Source organism: Ctenopharyngodon idella, chromosome 19, assembly GCF_019924925.1.
Source record: "Ctenopharyngodon idella isolate HZGC_01 chromosome 19, HZGC01, whole genome shotgun sequence".
NCBI lineage: Eukaryota > Metazoa > Chordata > Actinopteri > Cypriniformes > Xenocyprididae > Ctenopharyngodon > Ctenopharyngodon idella.
The window spans coordinates 19526969-19542686 of record NC_067238.1 but is presented as its reverse complement, the minus strand read 5'-3'; the positions used below and the strand labels follow the sequence as shown (position 1 = coordinate 19542686).

The window sequence follows — 15718 nt, the reverse complement described above, 5'->3', positions numbered from 1 at the left end:
ATTCAGAAACGTCCAGTTTCATTCTAAAAGTTGTAACTTCTTCCTGAGTCTCTCCATCAGTGTCGACTCCGGTTTGAACAATGTAAGGCTGAACACCGTTACTGACAATCCTCATTTTGGCTGCGTGAGATTCTCCAGCTTTGTTGTTGTTGAGCGACCGAAGCGCGAGCCGTTAAAGCTCCGCCCTCTTCTGGAAAGGGGGCCGGGAGCAGCAGCTTATTTGCATTTAAAGGGACACACACAAAAACGGCGTGTTTTTGCTCACACCCAAATAGGGGTGTGAAAAGGAGCAAAATAGGTCCCCTTTCAATAAATAATGATAATATGTCATGTGTTGTTGTTCATCTGAGGTTGCATTTACCTAATTTTAAGAACCACATAATTTTTTTATTATGTCCTGATGCGTAACTTGACCAGAAGTGCTTCACATTAATATAGTCCAACACAAATCATCTAAGCCATCAAATGTCACACTCTCAATCTGTTCCTCTCTGCTGTCAGATGTGCTGGAAATCACTCCGTTCCATAACAACGGGACTCACGGCAGCATGAACCACCTGCTGCGGACGCCTGTCCACAATCCCAGTCACCCGACAGAGCAGAGCGGCCCGCGGCAGTGCCCGATCACCGGCCTGGAGCCCACAGACACACTGGGCTGCAGCTGCACTGCACTGGTACACACACACTATATATAAAACTACATAGACATTTCATTTGTTAACATTAGTTGCATTAGTATTTTAGTTTTAACAGTGATGACACAGACAGTCTTTGTTTCAGAGTGGAAGTGACATCAACTCACGCTTGAATCTCACTGATGCTGAAGGTGAGTTTATTTTACACTGGATAAATCTTGTCTTTCTCAATTCATTCATTTACACGCACAGTGTGGCGCCATGAAGCAGAAGTACAGAAATAGTTTCTCCTATTTTTGCTGCACAGCATGAGCTGAACTCAGCAGAAAATACAGTGAAAACACAGTGTTTGTAATATCGACTTATGTGGAGTAACATCTCATATTACAGTGAACTGCTGACTGTTATTATAGTCATTCCTGTAGTTTACAGTGAATATTAGATCATAGTGCTCAAGGTCATGGGTTTGATTTCCAGGGAATGCATGAACTTATCAGATGTTTGGCTTGAATGCAGTAAAAAATCTAGTCAAAGTCAAAAAAAAATGATGTTCATTCTAAACTGTGTTGTTTTGAGGCCGTTGGACCGGCTTCTTTGCAGATGCTTTTATCCAAATCAATTTGAGCTGCATCTTTTCAGTTCCCTGGGAATCAAACCCATGACCCGGCTGTTTCTTGGTGTTTTACCTGCTGAAAGGGGAAATTTAGTGAAATTAAGGAAGTGCCTGAGTAGGATGGAGTGGGCAGAACTTATCAACACCGCGAGGTAAAGTCACCATTATGCAAAGCTAATAAAGTTCAGCAGAAAGTCTCCGGCAATGTTTATTGTCTGTTGCCGGCTCAAGCACAGCTGACCACGTGTGCCTTTGGTTCGGATGCTTGTATTCAGGGAGTATAAACTGATGATGACATGCTTATGAAAATGAACCTTCTTACTGGATTTGTAATGAGAATTATATGATGTTTCATTAACAAAGTTCAGGATGAGCATGCTTATCATCTATCAGCATGAGAGGAAGCTTATTCACACACACAGTTGAGTCACCTACATTCCTCAACAGTTTTCAGCATCCCTTCATTCTTGGCTTGTTCCTATCACAGCCAGGAGTACGGGTGGAGTGCTCTGGGTTCGGGCCAAATACCAAGCCCTGAGCCCTCTCATTGTGTGTACAGTGGGAGGGCTTTAACGCACCCTCATGTTGTTCTAAACCTGTATGAGTTTCTTTCTTCTGTCGAACTAAAAGAAGATATTTTGAATAATGTTGGACAGTTGACGGTAGCCATTGACTGCCATAGTAGGAAAAAATACTAACATTCTTCAATCTTCTTTTAGTTTAAGTTTTCATTTTTGGGTGAAATAAACCATTAAAGGGTCATGAAACCCCCTGTTTCAGCAGCAGTTAGTTCTCACCACAGTTTTGAAAAATGCTACAGAAGTGGGCGTGGTTAATGCACAAATAAATGCACAGCCATTTGCATTTTGTTCTCTGTGGCATATACGTATATGAACACGCTGATGCATCTTTGATAACATTTGAGACTTATTTTGCTGCGTTTTTATAAGCTGTTTGATCGGTTAAAGAGCCGTAAAGGCCGTTACACTCACAGTGTGGATGAATGGTGTTTGTGTCAAAGACACAGATACTGAAGAGAACTTGTGCGATGCAGGAACTCTTACAAAGCAAAAACAAACACTCGTTTTTGATCCATTAATGCATCTCTCGCTTATTGTATGCGATCTCACTGTTTGAAGCACCTGTCAGAGGACAACAATGCGTGCTCTCGTGAATAATTAAGCGCGTACTGTCATGAATTAAGCAACGCATCTTCTGATAGGATAAGGACACGCAGTCTCTTGAATAATGAGACACTGATGAGTCATCACCGTACAATAGTACGAGAAAACGTCACATTCTGTGACGTTGACACAAAGACGAATTTAAACCCGGAAGTTGAAAATAGCGCAAAAAAGGTTTAAAACTAACTAGTTTTCTCCTATATTTCAAACTAACGGATGGTAACATTGACTTCTATGATGTTCAACACACATAACTGTTAAAATCTCAGAAAATTTGGTTTAGGGTTTCATGACCCTTTAAGGATGTCCTGCTGTTTTCCAACAATGTAAAAACGTTATAGTTTAATGACTGAAAGCAAAGAAGTTAACAAACTGTAAATAATAATAGATGTGTATAATTATTATTATATATGCAGTGGCAGACAGTGAGCGACGGCACATGTTGTTTGGCCGTCCGCGGGTCCTGCAGCCTGATGCTGAATACTGTGTGCTGTATCAACACGGCTTCATCACGGCCTACAGCACACACACACACACGCCCGTCTGGAGCTCCTTCACTGTGGACGGAACGGTCAGAACACACACACACATTTTATTTGAAAAAATGATTTATTTTTTTATTATTTAAAAAATGTAAATTAAAAAATAATTAATTAGTATTTATTATAATTATTTAACTTTGAAATAATTACAGCTGAAATGTCTAATATATTTGGAGGCTTTAAATAATAAAGAACAAGTGCTGCTAGTGTAATGGACGTAGGCCGGTAAGAGCTGTGTGTGTAAACTGATCAAGAGGCGCTCTCGCTACTAGAGACTGTGGTCTTTAGCCTTCTAGTTAGAGCACCCAACTCTGCCGGCGTACCCGGGTTTGAGTCCCACTTAGAGTGGGTGGTTCGAACAGGAGGGGTTACACTAGTAATGTATCAAACCTCTTGTAATTACTAAGTATTAAAGTTTATCACACAACAACACAGAACACCTTAGCAACCATGTAGCAACACCCTATCAACATGCTGACATCACCACAGCCTGACTCATGTTTTCAGCAGAATATCTGCAGGTCTGTTTCTAATGACAACTGAAGGCGTGTGTTTGTAGGCTGGAAGTTTTCCGGTCGTCTCAGATTGTCTCCGAGCGGACGTCAGGATTCCAGCCAATCAGAGCGCAACCTGTAATCAATACAACAACACTAACATCACCTACGGCTTCCTGTATCCACCAAGTGAGTGTGTGTAATGAGATGTAATCTCATCCCATCTATTTTCTTTACACATGTTATTGATATTACTGTGAATGATTCATACTGTGCATATGTTTAATTTTTAAAAATGTTTTGAGCTCATAATGTTTAATTAGACTGTCATGACTGAATCTTGCAGTAAAGCCTCTGTTTATGGATGTCCTTGTTAGTAAGAAATAAAGAAAATAAAGTAAAACTGTAACAGTGTAGAGTTTTGGGTTTGGTGTCTATGAATGTCTCCATGTGAGTGAAGGTGTGTGCGTGTGTGTTGGCAGATCTGAACAGCTCGTCTGAAGATCAGTTCGACGCTCTGACACTTGGAAATGTGGTGCCGATGTTCCCACAGTTCAAGAGTGAGTGTGTATACAGTGAGCGTGTACAGTGAGTGTAGTGAGTGATTGTACAGTGAGTGTGTGTACAGTGAGTGAGTGTGTACAGTGAGCGTGTACAGTGAGTGTAGTGAGTGATTGTACAGTGAGTGTGTGTACAGTGAGTGAGTGTGTACAGTGAGCGTGTACAGTGAGTGAGTGTACAGTGAGTGTACAGTGAGTGAGTGTACAGTGAGTGTACAGTGAGTGAGTACAGTGAGAGTGTGTACAGTGAGCATGAACAGTGAGTGAGTGTACGGTGAGTGAGTGTACAGTGAGTGTGTGTACAGTGAGTGTGTGTACAGTGAGTGTGTGTACAGTGAGTGAGTGTACAGTGAGTGAGTGTACAGTGAGTGAGTGTACAGTGAGAGTGTGTACAGTGAGCATGAACAGTGAGTGAGTGTACAGTGAGTGTACAGTGAGTGTGTACAGTGAGAGTGTGTACAGTGAGTGAGTGTACAGTGAGAGTGTGTACAGTGAGCATGAACAGTGAGTGAGTGTGTACGGTGAGAGTGTACGGTGAGAGTGTGTGTACGTTGAGAGTGTGTACGGTGAGTGAGTGTGTACGGTGAGTGAGTGTGTGTACGTTGAGAGTGTGTACGGTAAGTGAGTGTGTACGGTGAGTGTGTGTACGGTGAGTGTGTGTACGGTGAGAGTGTACGGTGAGAGTGTGTGTACGGTGAGAGTGTGTGTACGGTGAGTGAGTGTGTACGGTGAGTGTGTGTACGGTGAGTGTGTGTACGGTGAGTGTGTGTACGGTGAGAGTGTGTGTACGGTGAGAGTGTGTGTACGGTGAGTGAGTGTGTACGGTGAGTGTGTGTACGGTGAGTGTGTGTACGGTGAGTGTGTACGGTGAGAGTGTGTATGGTGAGTGAGTGTACGGTGAGAGTGTGTACGGTGAGTGAGTGTGTACAGTGAGTGCGTGTACAGTGAGTGCGTGTACAGTGAGTGTGTACAGTGAGTGTGTACAGTGAGTGTGTGTACGGTGAGAGTGTGTGTACGGTGAGAGCGTGTACGGTGAGCGTGTACGGTGAGTGTGTGTACAGTGTGAGCGTGTACAGTGAGTGTAGTGAGTGTGTGTACAGTGAGTGTGTGTGTACAGTGAGTGTGTGTGTACAGTGAGTGTAGTGTGTGTGTACAGTGAGTGTAGTGAGTGTGTACAGTGAGTACAGTGAGTGTAGTGAGTGTGTACAGTGAGTGTGTGTGTGTACAGTGAGTGTAGTGAGTGTGTGTACAGTGAGAGTGTGTACAGTGAGTGTGTGTGTGTGGATCTGATGGCTCGTGGTGTGTGTTTCTGCAGTGTGTGTGTGTGGATCTGATGGCTCGTGGTGTGTGTTTCTGCAGTGTGTGTGTACAGTGAGTGTGTGTGTGTGTGTGGATCTGATGGCTCATCGTGTGTGTTTCTGCAGTGTGTGTGTAGATTGAGTGTGTGTGTGTAGATCTGATGGCTCGCCATGTTTCTGCAGGACTCTGGCAGTATTTCCAGGAGGTTCTGCTGCTCAAATATGCATCTCAGTATAACGGCATTAACGTGGTAACCGGCCCGGCGTACGACTACAACTACGACGGACGCTTCGACTCTCCGGATCAGATCCAAGAGTGCGTGTGACGTGTGACATGTTCCTGTAATGTGATCGCTCACACTCTGATTCCTCACATCTCTCACAGTGCTTGTGTTCAGGTTTGTTGCAGGTTCGTCTGTTCCTCTTCCCACTCATTATTTTGCGGTGTTGACGAGCTGCAATAACGAGACGCAGGCAGTGGGCGAATGTTCAGGGGAACTCCAGAGCGTTTCCTTCCTGCTGCCGCACAGAGATGAAAACACGGAGAGCTGTGCTGTAAGTGTCTCACACACACTTCATACAGACACTCTCACTTCCTGTTTCACAAGCTCATCTTCACATACTGGAAGTGGAACGATACACATGAGTGATTCTTTGATATTTTTCCATTTTTTATTTATTCATTAACAAAATACAAAAAAAATACATTTGAATACATTTTTATTATTTATTTTAATTTATCATCGCCATTAAGCTGTAAAGTTATATAAATTATTATATTATATAGATTATGCAAATTATACAATTCAATCGATAATTATTCATTCAGTCATTAAGTACAAAAATATTTTTTATTCAAACTTTTTTCATTATTTCATTTAATTTATCAGTGACATTAAGCTGTAAAACTAACAACTTTGCTATTTTATTTATGCATATTAATTGAAATATAAATTATATAATTCATTGATATTTTTATTTATTCGTCAAGAAAAAATAAATTTGAATTTTTTTTATTTATTCAATAATTATTCTCTTTTTATTTGTTAGTGACATTAAACTGCAAAACTAACAACTTCACTGTTTTATTTATGCATATTAATTTAAATTATATAAATTGTACAATTCAATTAATATTATTTATTTAACAAAAACATCAGTTTTATTTACCAGATTAATTTAAGTGATATAAATTATTCAACTCATTGATATTTATTATTTTTTTTATTATTTACTCATTATGTAAAAAAAAAAAAAAAAAAGTGAATATTTTTTATTTATTCAGTAATTATTCATTTTTTATTTAATTTTCAGTGACATTAAGTTGCAAAACTAACAACTTTTCCATTTCATTTATGCATATTAATTTTAAATAAAATAAATTATACAATTAAAACCAAAACTTAAATTAACGCTCAGTCATGCTTTTTGGTGAAGCTGCTTTGAAACAGTGAGTATTGTGAAAGCTCTATACAAATAAATATGACTGTACACACAAATAAATCATGTGACAGTGATGCAGGTGTGTCCCATGATGCTCATCCAACTGAACAAAGAGCTTTTGTCACTGTTCTTTGTTTTGATTTCAGTTGCTCCTTTATTGTGTTTCTGACGTGAATGCATGACATCGCAATAATGGCGCTTCCCACAAACAGAAACAATGAATGAAACACAATGAAGCTGTACGTGACGTGACACTTGAACTCAAGCTGTGAGAGCTCCAGTAAACTTCCGTCTGTGTGCAGGACGATCAGCCGGAGTCGCAGTGGGTGGAGCCTCTCCTGTGGATGCACCAATCACGTGTGAGGGATGTGGAGTGGATCACGGGGTTGGACTTTTTCCAGGACAGCAAGCATCCAATTGCCGAGCTCCTCCGCCTCAAGACCCGCCCCACCGCCGCCATCCATCCCAAAGCTTGAGATGAGACGATGATTTATTGTATTTAATTAAATGTAATTGTTAGAGTTAAATATTTATTGAATGTATTATATTGCTCAGTAGGAGCATCTGTGCTGTAAAGGAAGAGGATTTCATTCCCGTTGCTCTTATTGATTTATGATTTACTTAATTATGTCTCGTTACACACTGCAAAATAACAATAAATGCTTAATGAGTATTTCTGTCTTGTTTTCCAGTTAAAATATCTACAAATCCTTGAAATCAATTCAATTCAGTTTTATCTTTCTGCACTGGCTTGTTTTTAACTTTCTTTGTACTTAAAACAGACAAACATCAGTCGTGTTTCAGCTACAGTCAGTGAAAACAAGTCTTACTGTCTCATGCAGTGTTAACTTCAAAAAATGAACTGGAAACATTTAATGAAGTCATTTTTCCAGTGCAGTTGTGGACAGATTCACATTGACTTTGTGTCATATAATTTAAAATGCAATATTGGAACTTTGCATTTTTGAATATATTCCAAGATTTTATGTTTTGGTTTCCAGCAAACAAGCTTGTGTTACTAGATGAGATCAGAGGTGCTGGGAATTATCAGTGTGTATGAGTGATGACATTAATTCCCATCAGGATGATGACATGAGGATCGATCACGGCGTCAGACAAGTACATCTTGGAGCCGATGGCACCGGCGGTCCTGTGATGCTTTCGGGAAGAACCGTCCTGCTGATGCTCTCAGACTCCTGCTGCTGCTTCTAGCTGGTTTATGATCAATTATTCCTAATGGACGTGTGCTGAATATATATATATATATATATATATATATATATATATATATATATATATATATATAGATATATACACACACACACACAGTGGGTACGGAAAGTATTCAGACCCCCTTAAATTTTTCACTCTTTGTTATATTGCAGCCATTTGCTAAAATCATTTAAGTTCATTTTTTTTTCCTCATTAATGTACACACAGCACCCCATATTGACAGAAAAACACGGAATTGTTGACATTTTTGCAGATTTATTAAAAAAGAAAAACTGAAATTTCACATGGTCCTAAGTATTCAGACCCTTTGCTGTGACACTCATATATTTAACTCAGGTGCTGTCCATTTCTTCTGATCATCCTTGAGATGGTTCTACACCTTCATTTGAGTCCAGCTGTGTTTGATTATACTGATTGGACTTGATTAGGAAAGCCACACACCTGTCTATATAAGACCTTACAGCTCACAGTGCATGTCAGAGCAAATGAGAATCATGAGGTCAAAGGAACTGCCTGAAGAGCTCAGAGACAGAATTGTGGCAAGGCACAGATCTGGCCAAGGTTACAAAAAAATTTCTGCTGCACTTAAGGTTCCTAAGAGCACAGTGACCTCCATAATCCTTAAATGGAAGATGTTTGGGACGACCAGAACCCTTCCTAGAGCTGGCCGTCCGGCCAAACTGAGCTATCGGGGGAGAAGAGCCTTGGTGAGAGAGGTAAAGAAGAACCCAAAGATCACTGTGGCTGAGCTCCAGAGATGCAGTCGGGAGATGGGAGAAAGTTGTAGAAAGTCAACCATCACTGCAGCCCTCCACCAGTCGGGGCTTTATGGCAGAGTGGCCCGACGGAAGCCTCTCCTCAGTGCAAGACACATGAAAAAACACCTGAAGGACTCCAAGATGGTGAGAAATAAGATTCTCTGGTCTGATGAGACTAAGACAGAACTTTTTGGCCTTAATTCTAAGCGGTATGTGTGGAGAAAACCAGGCACTGCTCATCACCTGTCCAATACAGTCCCAACAGTGAAGCATGGTGGTGGCAGCATCATGCTGTGGGGGTGTTTTTCAGCTGCAGGGACAGGACGACTGGTTGCAATCGAGGGAAAGATGAATGCGGCCGAGTACAGGGATATCCTGGACGAAAACCTTCTCCAGAGTGCTCAGGACCTCAGACTGGGCCGAAGGTTTACCTTCCAACAAGACAATGACCCTAAGCACACAGCTAAAATAACGAAGGAGTGGCTTCACAACAACTCCGTGACTGTTCTTGAATGGCCCAGCCAGAGCCCTGACTTAAACCCAATTGAGCATCTCTGGAGAGACCTAAAAATGGCTGTCCACCAACGTTTACCATCCAACCTGACAGAACTGGAGAGGATCTGCAAGGAGGAATGGCAGAGGATCCCCAAATCCAGGTGTGAAAAACTTGTTGCATCTTTCCCAAAAAGACTCATGGCTGTATTAGATCAAAAGGGTGCTTCTACTAAATACTGAGCAAAGGGTCTGAATACTTAGGACCATGTGATACTTCAGTTTTTCTTTTTTAATAAATCTGCAAAAATGTCAACAATTCTGTGTTTTTCTGTCAATATGGGGTGCTGTGTGTACATTGATGAGGAAAAAAAATGAACTTAAATGATTTTAGCAAACGGCTGCAATATAACAAAGAGTGAAAAATTTAAGGGGGTCTGAATACTTTCCGTACCCACTGTATATATAGATAGATAGATAGATAACTTATTCCATCAACAAGTGTTTTAATAGTTTTAGTTTTAGTTAACGATAATATAGTGAGTAGAATAAACGTCACAATATGAGAGAAATTATCCGTCATTTCATTGTGACTTTAACCATATTTTGGGGAGAAATTTGAGCTGAACCTGCAAAACAATTAATATTAAAAAATTAATGTTTTGAATTAGATTTTGTTTTTATTTTAGTTCATTTTGTATTCATTTTTGTCTGAGACATTTTTATTAGTTTTCGGTCATTTTAAATATTACTTAGATTTAATTTAGTTTTAGTTCTATGTATTATTGTTTAATTTATTATTATTTACTTATTATTCATACTTGAAATGAACTTGAAAAATGCATATTTCAGTTAGTTACCAAGGTAACATTTATGATGTTTGTTTAGTTTAGGTTTTTCACCATATTTATATTTTAGTTCATTATAGCTTTATTTTTAATTAACAAAACAGTTTTTAATAGTTTTAATTTGATAATAATCCTGGTGCACCTGCTTAACCTTATTTTGGGTACACATTTGTAACCAGAACTGAGAGAAAGGAAATGTCGCAGGAAAAGGTTACTGTGTGATTGTTTTTCAATGAAGACGTTGTTTTTGTTCCTGTGAAGCTGTCTAATGTGTGACCTCACACAAAGTAAATAAGTCTTTCTCGAAACATGAACTTCCAGAGAAGATCCAGAAGCCTGAGGCCAGACAAAGTTTCATTGTGTTTCTGCCCTTTTAGACATCAGAACTAATGACAGAAATATGCAGGTGCTGCACAGTCTCTTGGACCTTAATATGAACTGTAAGAAAGAAACTGAAAGATTCAAGGCAACAATGAGGTGCATCTGAGTAATAGTTTCAAGTTCATTCACTAAATGTGAAATACCTCATTCAGCAAATCTCAGTTCTTTCTGAAGAAGTAGTCATCAGGGATATTGTTTTGAAAGTTTGTACATAGAGCTCAACTACTGACTTATAGATGAGACATCACAATACACCTAATACCTAATAACTGCATCATTCATTCATGCTGCAATGCATGCTGGGAACTCACAAACCCTTAATGTTTCACATCAAGTCAAGTCACCTTTGTTTATACACTGATCAGACATAACATTATGAGCACCTTCCTAACACTGTGTTGGTCCCACTTGTGTTGCCAAAACAGCCCTGTTTTGAGATCGCAATAGACATGAAGGACTATAATGCATTAAGAGCTCGCTCAGGTACTGGGGAGCTAAACCATTTAGTGCTTTGTAGGTAATTAGCAAGATTTTAAAATCTATACGATGTTTAACAGGAAGCCAATGCAGTGTTGACAGAACTGGGCTAATATGGTCATACTTCCTGGTTCTAGTAAGAACTCTAGCTGCTGCATTTTGGACTAGTTATAGCTTGTTTATTGAGGATGCAGAAGTTGTCAGAAGTATGTCAGAAGTTTAGACTGACATGGCTTTAAATGATGATGAAGAACTGCAATAGAGATGATAATCAAAACCAAACAGATGTTTTGTTAGTTTTTGGCAGAGAATCTGAGGCACAAGATGTAGGATCTGCCCTCTTCTGGAAAGTGGAGTAGAGAGCAGCAGCTCATTTGCATTTAAAAATACATGCACAAAAACAGCATGTTTTTCCTTCCATTTTAAGATGGGCATTTACAACATGGTGTAATAAATGATCTGTGGGGTATTTTGAGCTGAAACTTCACAGACACATTCTGGGAACACCTGAGACTTATGTTACATCTACAAAAGGGTAATAATAGATCTCTTTTTTTTTTTTTTTTTTCCTCAGGGACACTACAATGCACTGTCTGATGTGATACTGTAGTAGATGGTTGCATGGTTATAATTTTCTCTTGAATAGTATCAATCTGGCAAGTAAATAAATTCATAAAGTCATTACTACTGTTTGAAAACATCTGGAGTCGAAGTTTTATTCCTCATTAATTTAGCCACTGTATCAAATAAATACCTAGGGTTGTGTTTGTTCTCTTCTAAGAGAGTCAAAAAGTAAGCAGATCTAGCCGTTTTTAAGGCATTTCTGTATGCAATAACACTTTCCTTCCATGAAATGTGAAATACCTCTAGTTTTTTGAGCTGCTTTCTTGAGGGCCCGAGTGTGCTCGTTGTACCTCGGGGTCAGACTATTTTCCTTAATCTTCTTTAAGGGCAAAGAAGCAACCGTGTGTGCAGTGCTAGAAAAGAGAGAGTCAGTAGTTTCTGTTGCAACACTGAGTTCTTCTAAGCTATCTGGTATGCCCAGGAGTAGAAACTGATCGGGAAGATTATTTATAAAGCTATTGTAAGGAACCCTGCATCGGCCCAAAAACGGAATCCGACAGCCTGGGCGAAGGTTAACGCGTGTATGTCTTTTCAGCGCCTCTGTGAAGTTTATTTAATTTCACTCGTTTAATCTGACTCCAATTTCAAATGATTCTCATTCTTAGGTTGTGTTTCCAATTAGAAATGAATCATTGGTTATGCATTAATTTAGATTTTTGATTATTCTGATTATCTTATATCTTCAATTATTCGTTCACTGCAGTCCCGGTATCGCTTTAGAAAAGTCACTTCGGCCGACTTGAGTGCTCTTCCCGGACACAAACTCGTCAGTTCTGACCTTAAACATTGGATGCAGGGTAAATATCTACCTTTAAGTCGGTTGCGCTCTGCTTACTCGTAACAAAAAGCATAGTTTTTATATATTTACGAAAACTGCAACTTATTTAAGGCAGCGATAGTCAGAAATCGAAATGGACTTAATTGATGTGCCCTATGCTCCATCTATTAAACCTTCCGTATGATCAATCCTGAACACAGATTTGCGGTAATACCTTCGCTTTAATCTACTAGAAATAATGAATCAAAAATAATACAGAATAAACCAAATATAACATTTTATTTGTCAAGTAAAAATGTATCATGCCAATTACATTACAGTTAGACAATTAGAAGCCAATTCAGAAATAATAAATGCATAATGTCAATTACCCAAAGAAATGCATATACATACAGTGATGTGTGAATGTCTTCAGACATTCACCCATCTCTGCACGGGGGCTTCTGGCTACAGATGATCCCGCATGATTGCTTTGCACTTTACCTTATATACAGACCAGAACAAAGGGTTGTAAATATTTATTACACCAACACCTGTTTTGGGGGAGAGGAGTGGGTTTTTCAACACCCAAAAGGAGAACAGAATTATCCTTAGTTTTCAGTCTTCTTCATAATACCAGTGACTGCTGTGAAATTGAGACCGTTTTACCAAACGCACTGAGACATTTAAAATGATACCAAACATGAAAGGAAAAAACAATAGATACACCAGATACATTATACTTCTTTGGAGAACTTTCAGTGACTTGAGTCAGGGGGAAAGGAAGGAGGGTGTGTGTGTGTGTGTGTGTGTGTGTGTGTTGGGGGGAGGGCTATTGCATCCTGTAGATGTGTGAGGGCAAGGCGTTGTCCTACGCTATTTCTTTGAGATCTTCTCTCCAGATGAGTTTTATTGCTTTATTGCAGGGTGCTTGATCTCAGTTTTTGTCCTAGCAGGAAAATCAAGTCTTACACTATCTTTAGTGGTAGAAGTGATAGTTCTACCATATTTGTAACAGGAGGTTTGTTTTGCAGCCTTGGCTAAATATAGTATACACAAGACTAGATAATGATCTGAGAATTTCAACACCATCAACACTGATCTATGTTACAATATTAGATCTAAAGTATGATTACGGTAATGAGTGGGTCCTGACACGAGTTGTGTAACTCCAATAGAGTTTAGAATGTCTGTAAATTCCAATTCCAATGTATCTTTTTCATTATCTAAATGGATATTAAAATCACCAACAATTAGGACTTTATCCACAGCCAGTACTAATTCTGCTAATTCAGAAAATTCTTTGATAAAGTCTGTATGGTGTCTGGTGGCCTGTATACAGTAGCCAGCACAAATGTCAAATGGGATTTGTCACTTACACTATATAACATTACATAAAGCACCATCACATCAAAAGAATTATACTTGAAACTAGACCTCTGAGTTATCCTGAAGATATTACTATAAATTACAGCAGCACCTCCCCCAATGCCTTTCAGATGAGGCTGTTTTTAATTTGTTGAACATCATTTACCTTTTTTACCTTTAGATGGGTTTGGGAGTTGTTGTTTTTTTTTGTTTGTTTGTTTTTTATATTTCCTAGTTTGAGGAACAGAAACAGTCTCTATGTGATGATATCTAGGTGAAAGAGTCTCTATGTGTTGGGATTTACCTTACTTCTGTGAAGTAAGACGACTAGCAGACGGTCGGTTTAGCCAGTCTGTCTGCTTCCTGACCTAAGCCCCAGTTAGTCAAGGTTTGATGCTTTGATGTTTGATGGCTATGGTGTCTGGTGTCTCCATTTTCATGTTCTGTACAAAAGAATTACAAACAACTAGGGCAGTGTTTCTCAACCACATTCCTGGAGGCCCACCAACACTGCACATTTTGCATGTCTCCTTAATTAAACACACCTGATTAGGGTTATCAGCTCATTAGTAGTAACTCAAAGATCTAAAATGGGTGTGTCAGACAAAGGAGACATGCAAAATGTGCAGTGTTGGTGGGCCTCCAGGAATGTGGTTGAGAACCACTGAACTAGGGCACTTTCAACAGGATTCTCAGTGGGTGTGTCACTGAGCAGGGAGAACCTGTTTGATGTTCTAATCGGAACGGAACGGTGATGTTTTAACGACTATGTCATTCAGCATAGTTCAGCAGTATTGTTACACTGTAAAAAAAAAAAAAAAAAAAAAATGGTGTTCTTCTTCAGTATTTCCTTCTTGTTTTCCAGAACAAATATCTAAACTTTCCTAAATCAAGATACATTTTCTTTCTCAAAATGAAGTGGGGTCAGAAAAATAAAATTATTTCCAATGTAAAGGAAGATTATTTTTCTGTATGAAAATGTTCTGTTCAGACAACTGACTAGCTAAGGACAAACAATGAGGGATTCTTTTGGTCTTCATAGGTTTTTATGTACACTCTAAAAAATGCTGGGTTAAAAACAACCCAAGTTGGGTTGAAAATGGACAAACCCAGAGATTAGGTTGTTTTAACCCAGCGGTTGGGTTAAATGTTTGCCCAAACTGCTGGGTAGTTTTATTTAACTCAAATATTGTTTAAAAATTACTGTATTGCTTGCTTAAAATGATCCCAAAATATGTTGGAAATTAACATTTATTAATATGTTCTATAAAAGAACATTTATTAATAAGTTTAATGAATAATAATTAAAAAAAAATAAACATTTATTAATAAATATTAATATTGACATTTTGATTATTATTGTTGCCTCTAGTAATTATGTCTGATTTTAACCTATTTTGGGTTCATTTTAAGCCAGTCATATAGTAATTTTTAAACAATAGTTGGGTTAAATAAAACTGCGCAGCAGGTTGGACAAACATTTAACCAAACCAGTGGGTTTGTCCATTTTTAACCCAGCATTTTTTGGAGTGCAGATTCAAGCAATTCACATTTCTTAGAATCTCTGCATTTCCAGTTTACAGGGTCAAAATACCCAGATAACAGGGACATTCTCAGAACTTTAACTAACGTTCTCTCAGTAATGAACAAATGTTCTTCCAGTAAGGTTAATAGAACATTTGTTCAAAGTTTAAAAAAAACTGTTTTCTATCTAAAATAGAAGAAACTGCATGATCACCAGAGGAGATTGAAGGAAACGCGCAGAGACAGGACCTGAAGGAAGCCTGGCTCTTGCTAATGTTGTCAGAACATCATCTCATGTCAAGGTGAGCTGCTGTCTTCATTATCAGCGGGAAAGTTTCTATTCTGTTTACAACCACTGCTTCATCATGGCAAACATCATGATTGCAGTATTGTGGTTTTCACCACATCCTCCTCCTCCTCATCATCATCATCAGGGACTGAGCAGGTCACACGTCAACCAGTGGTTCACATACTCTCACTAGTAAGA

At 38.9% G+C, this 15718-nt stretch overlaps 1 protein-coding gene across 2 annotated transcripts in view; it reads left to right on the top strand.

Moving 5' to 3' along the window:
- LOC127500915 (venom phosphodiesterase 1) overlaps positions 1-7442 on the top strand; it is a 36133-nt gene extending 28691 nt beyond the window's left edge. Inside the window, exons 18-25 of one of the 2 annotated variants that reach the window (XM_051872524.1) lie at positions 502-674; positions 781-826; positions 2849-3003; positions 3534-3657; positions 3951-4028; positions 5510-5642; positions 5725-5881; positions 7072-7442. In XM_051872524.1, coding sequence (XP_051728484.1) covers positions 502-674; positions 781-826; positions 2849-3003; positions 3534-3657; positions 3951-4028; positions 5510-5642; positions 5725-5881; positions 7072-7245 — 1040 coding nt within the window. In that variant the 3' untranslated portion in view covers positions 7246-7442. The other variant, XM_051872525.1, reaches the window with a different exon arrangement.
- The last annotated feature ends 8276 nt before the right edge of the window (positions 7443-15718 follow it).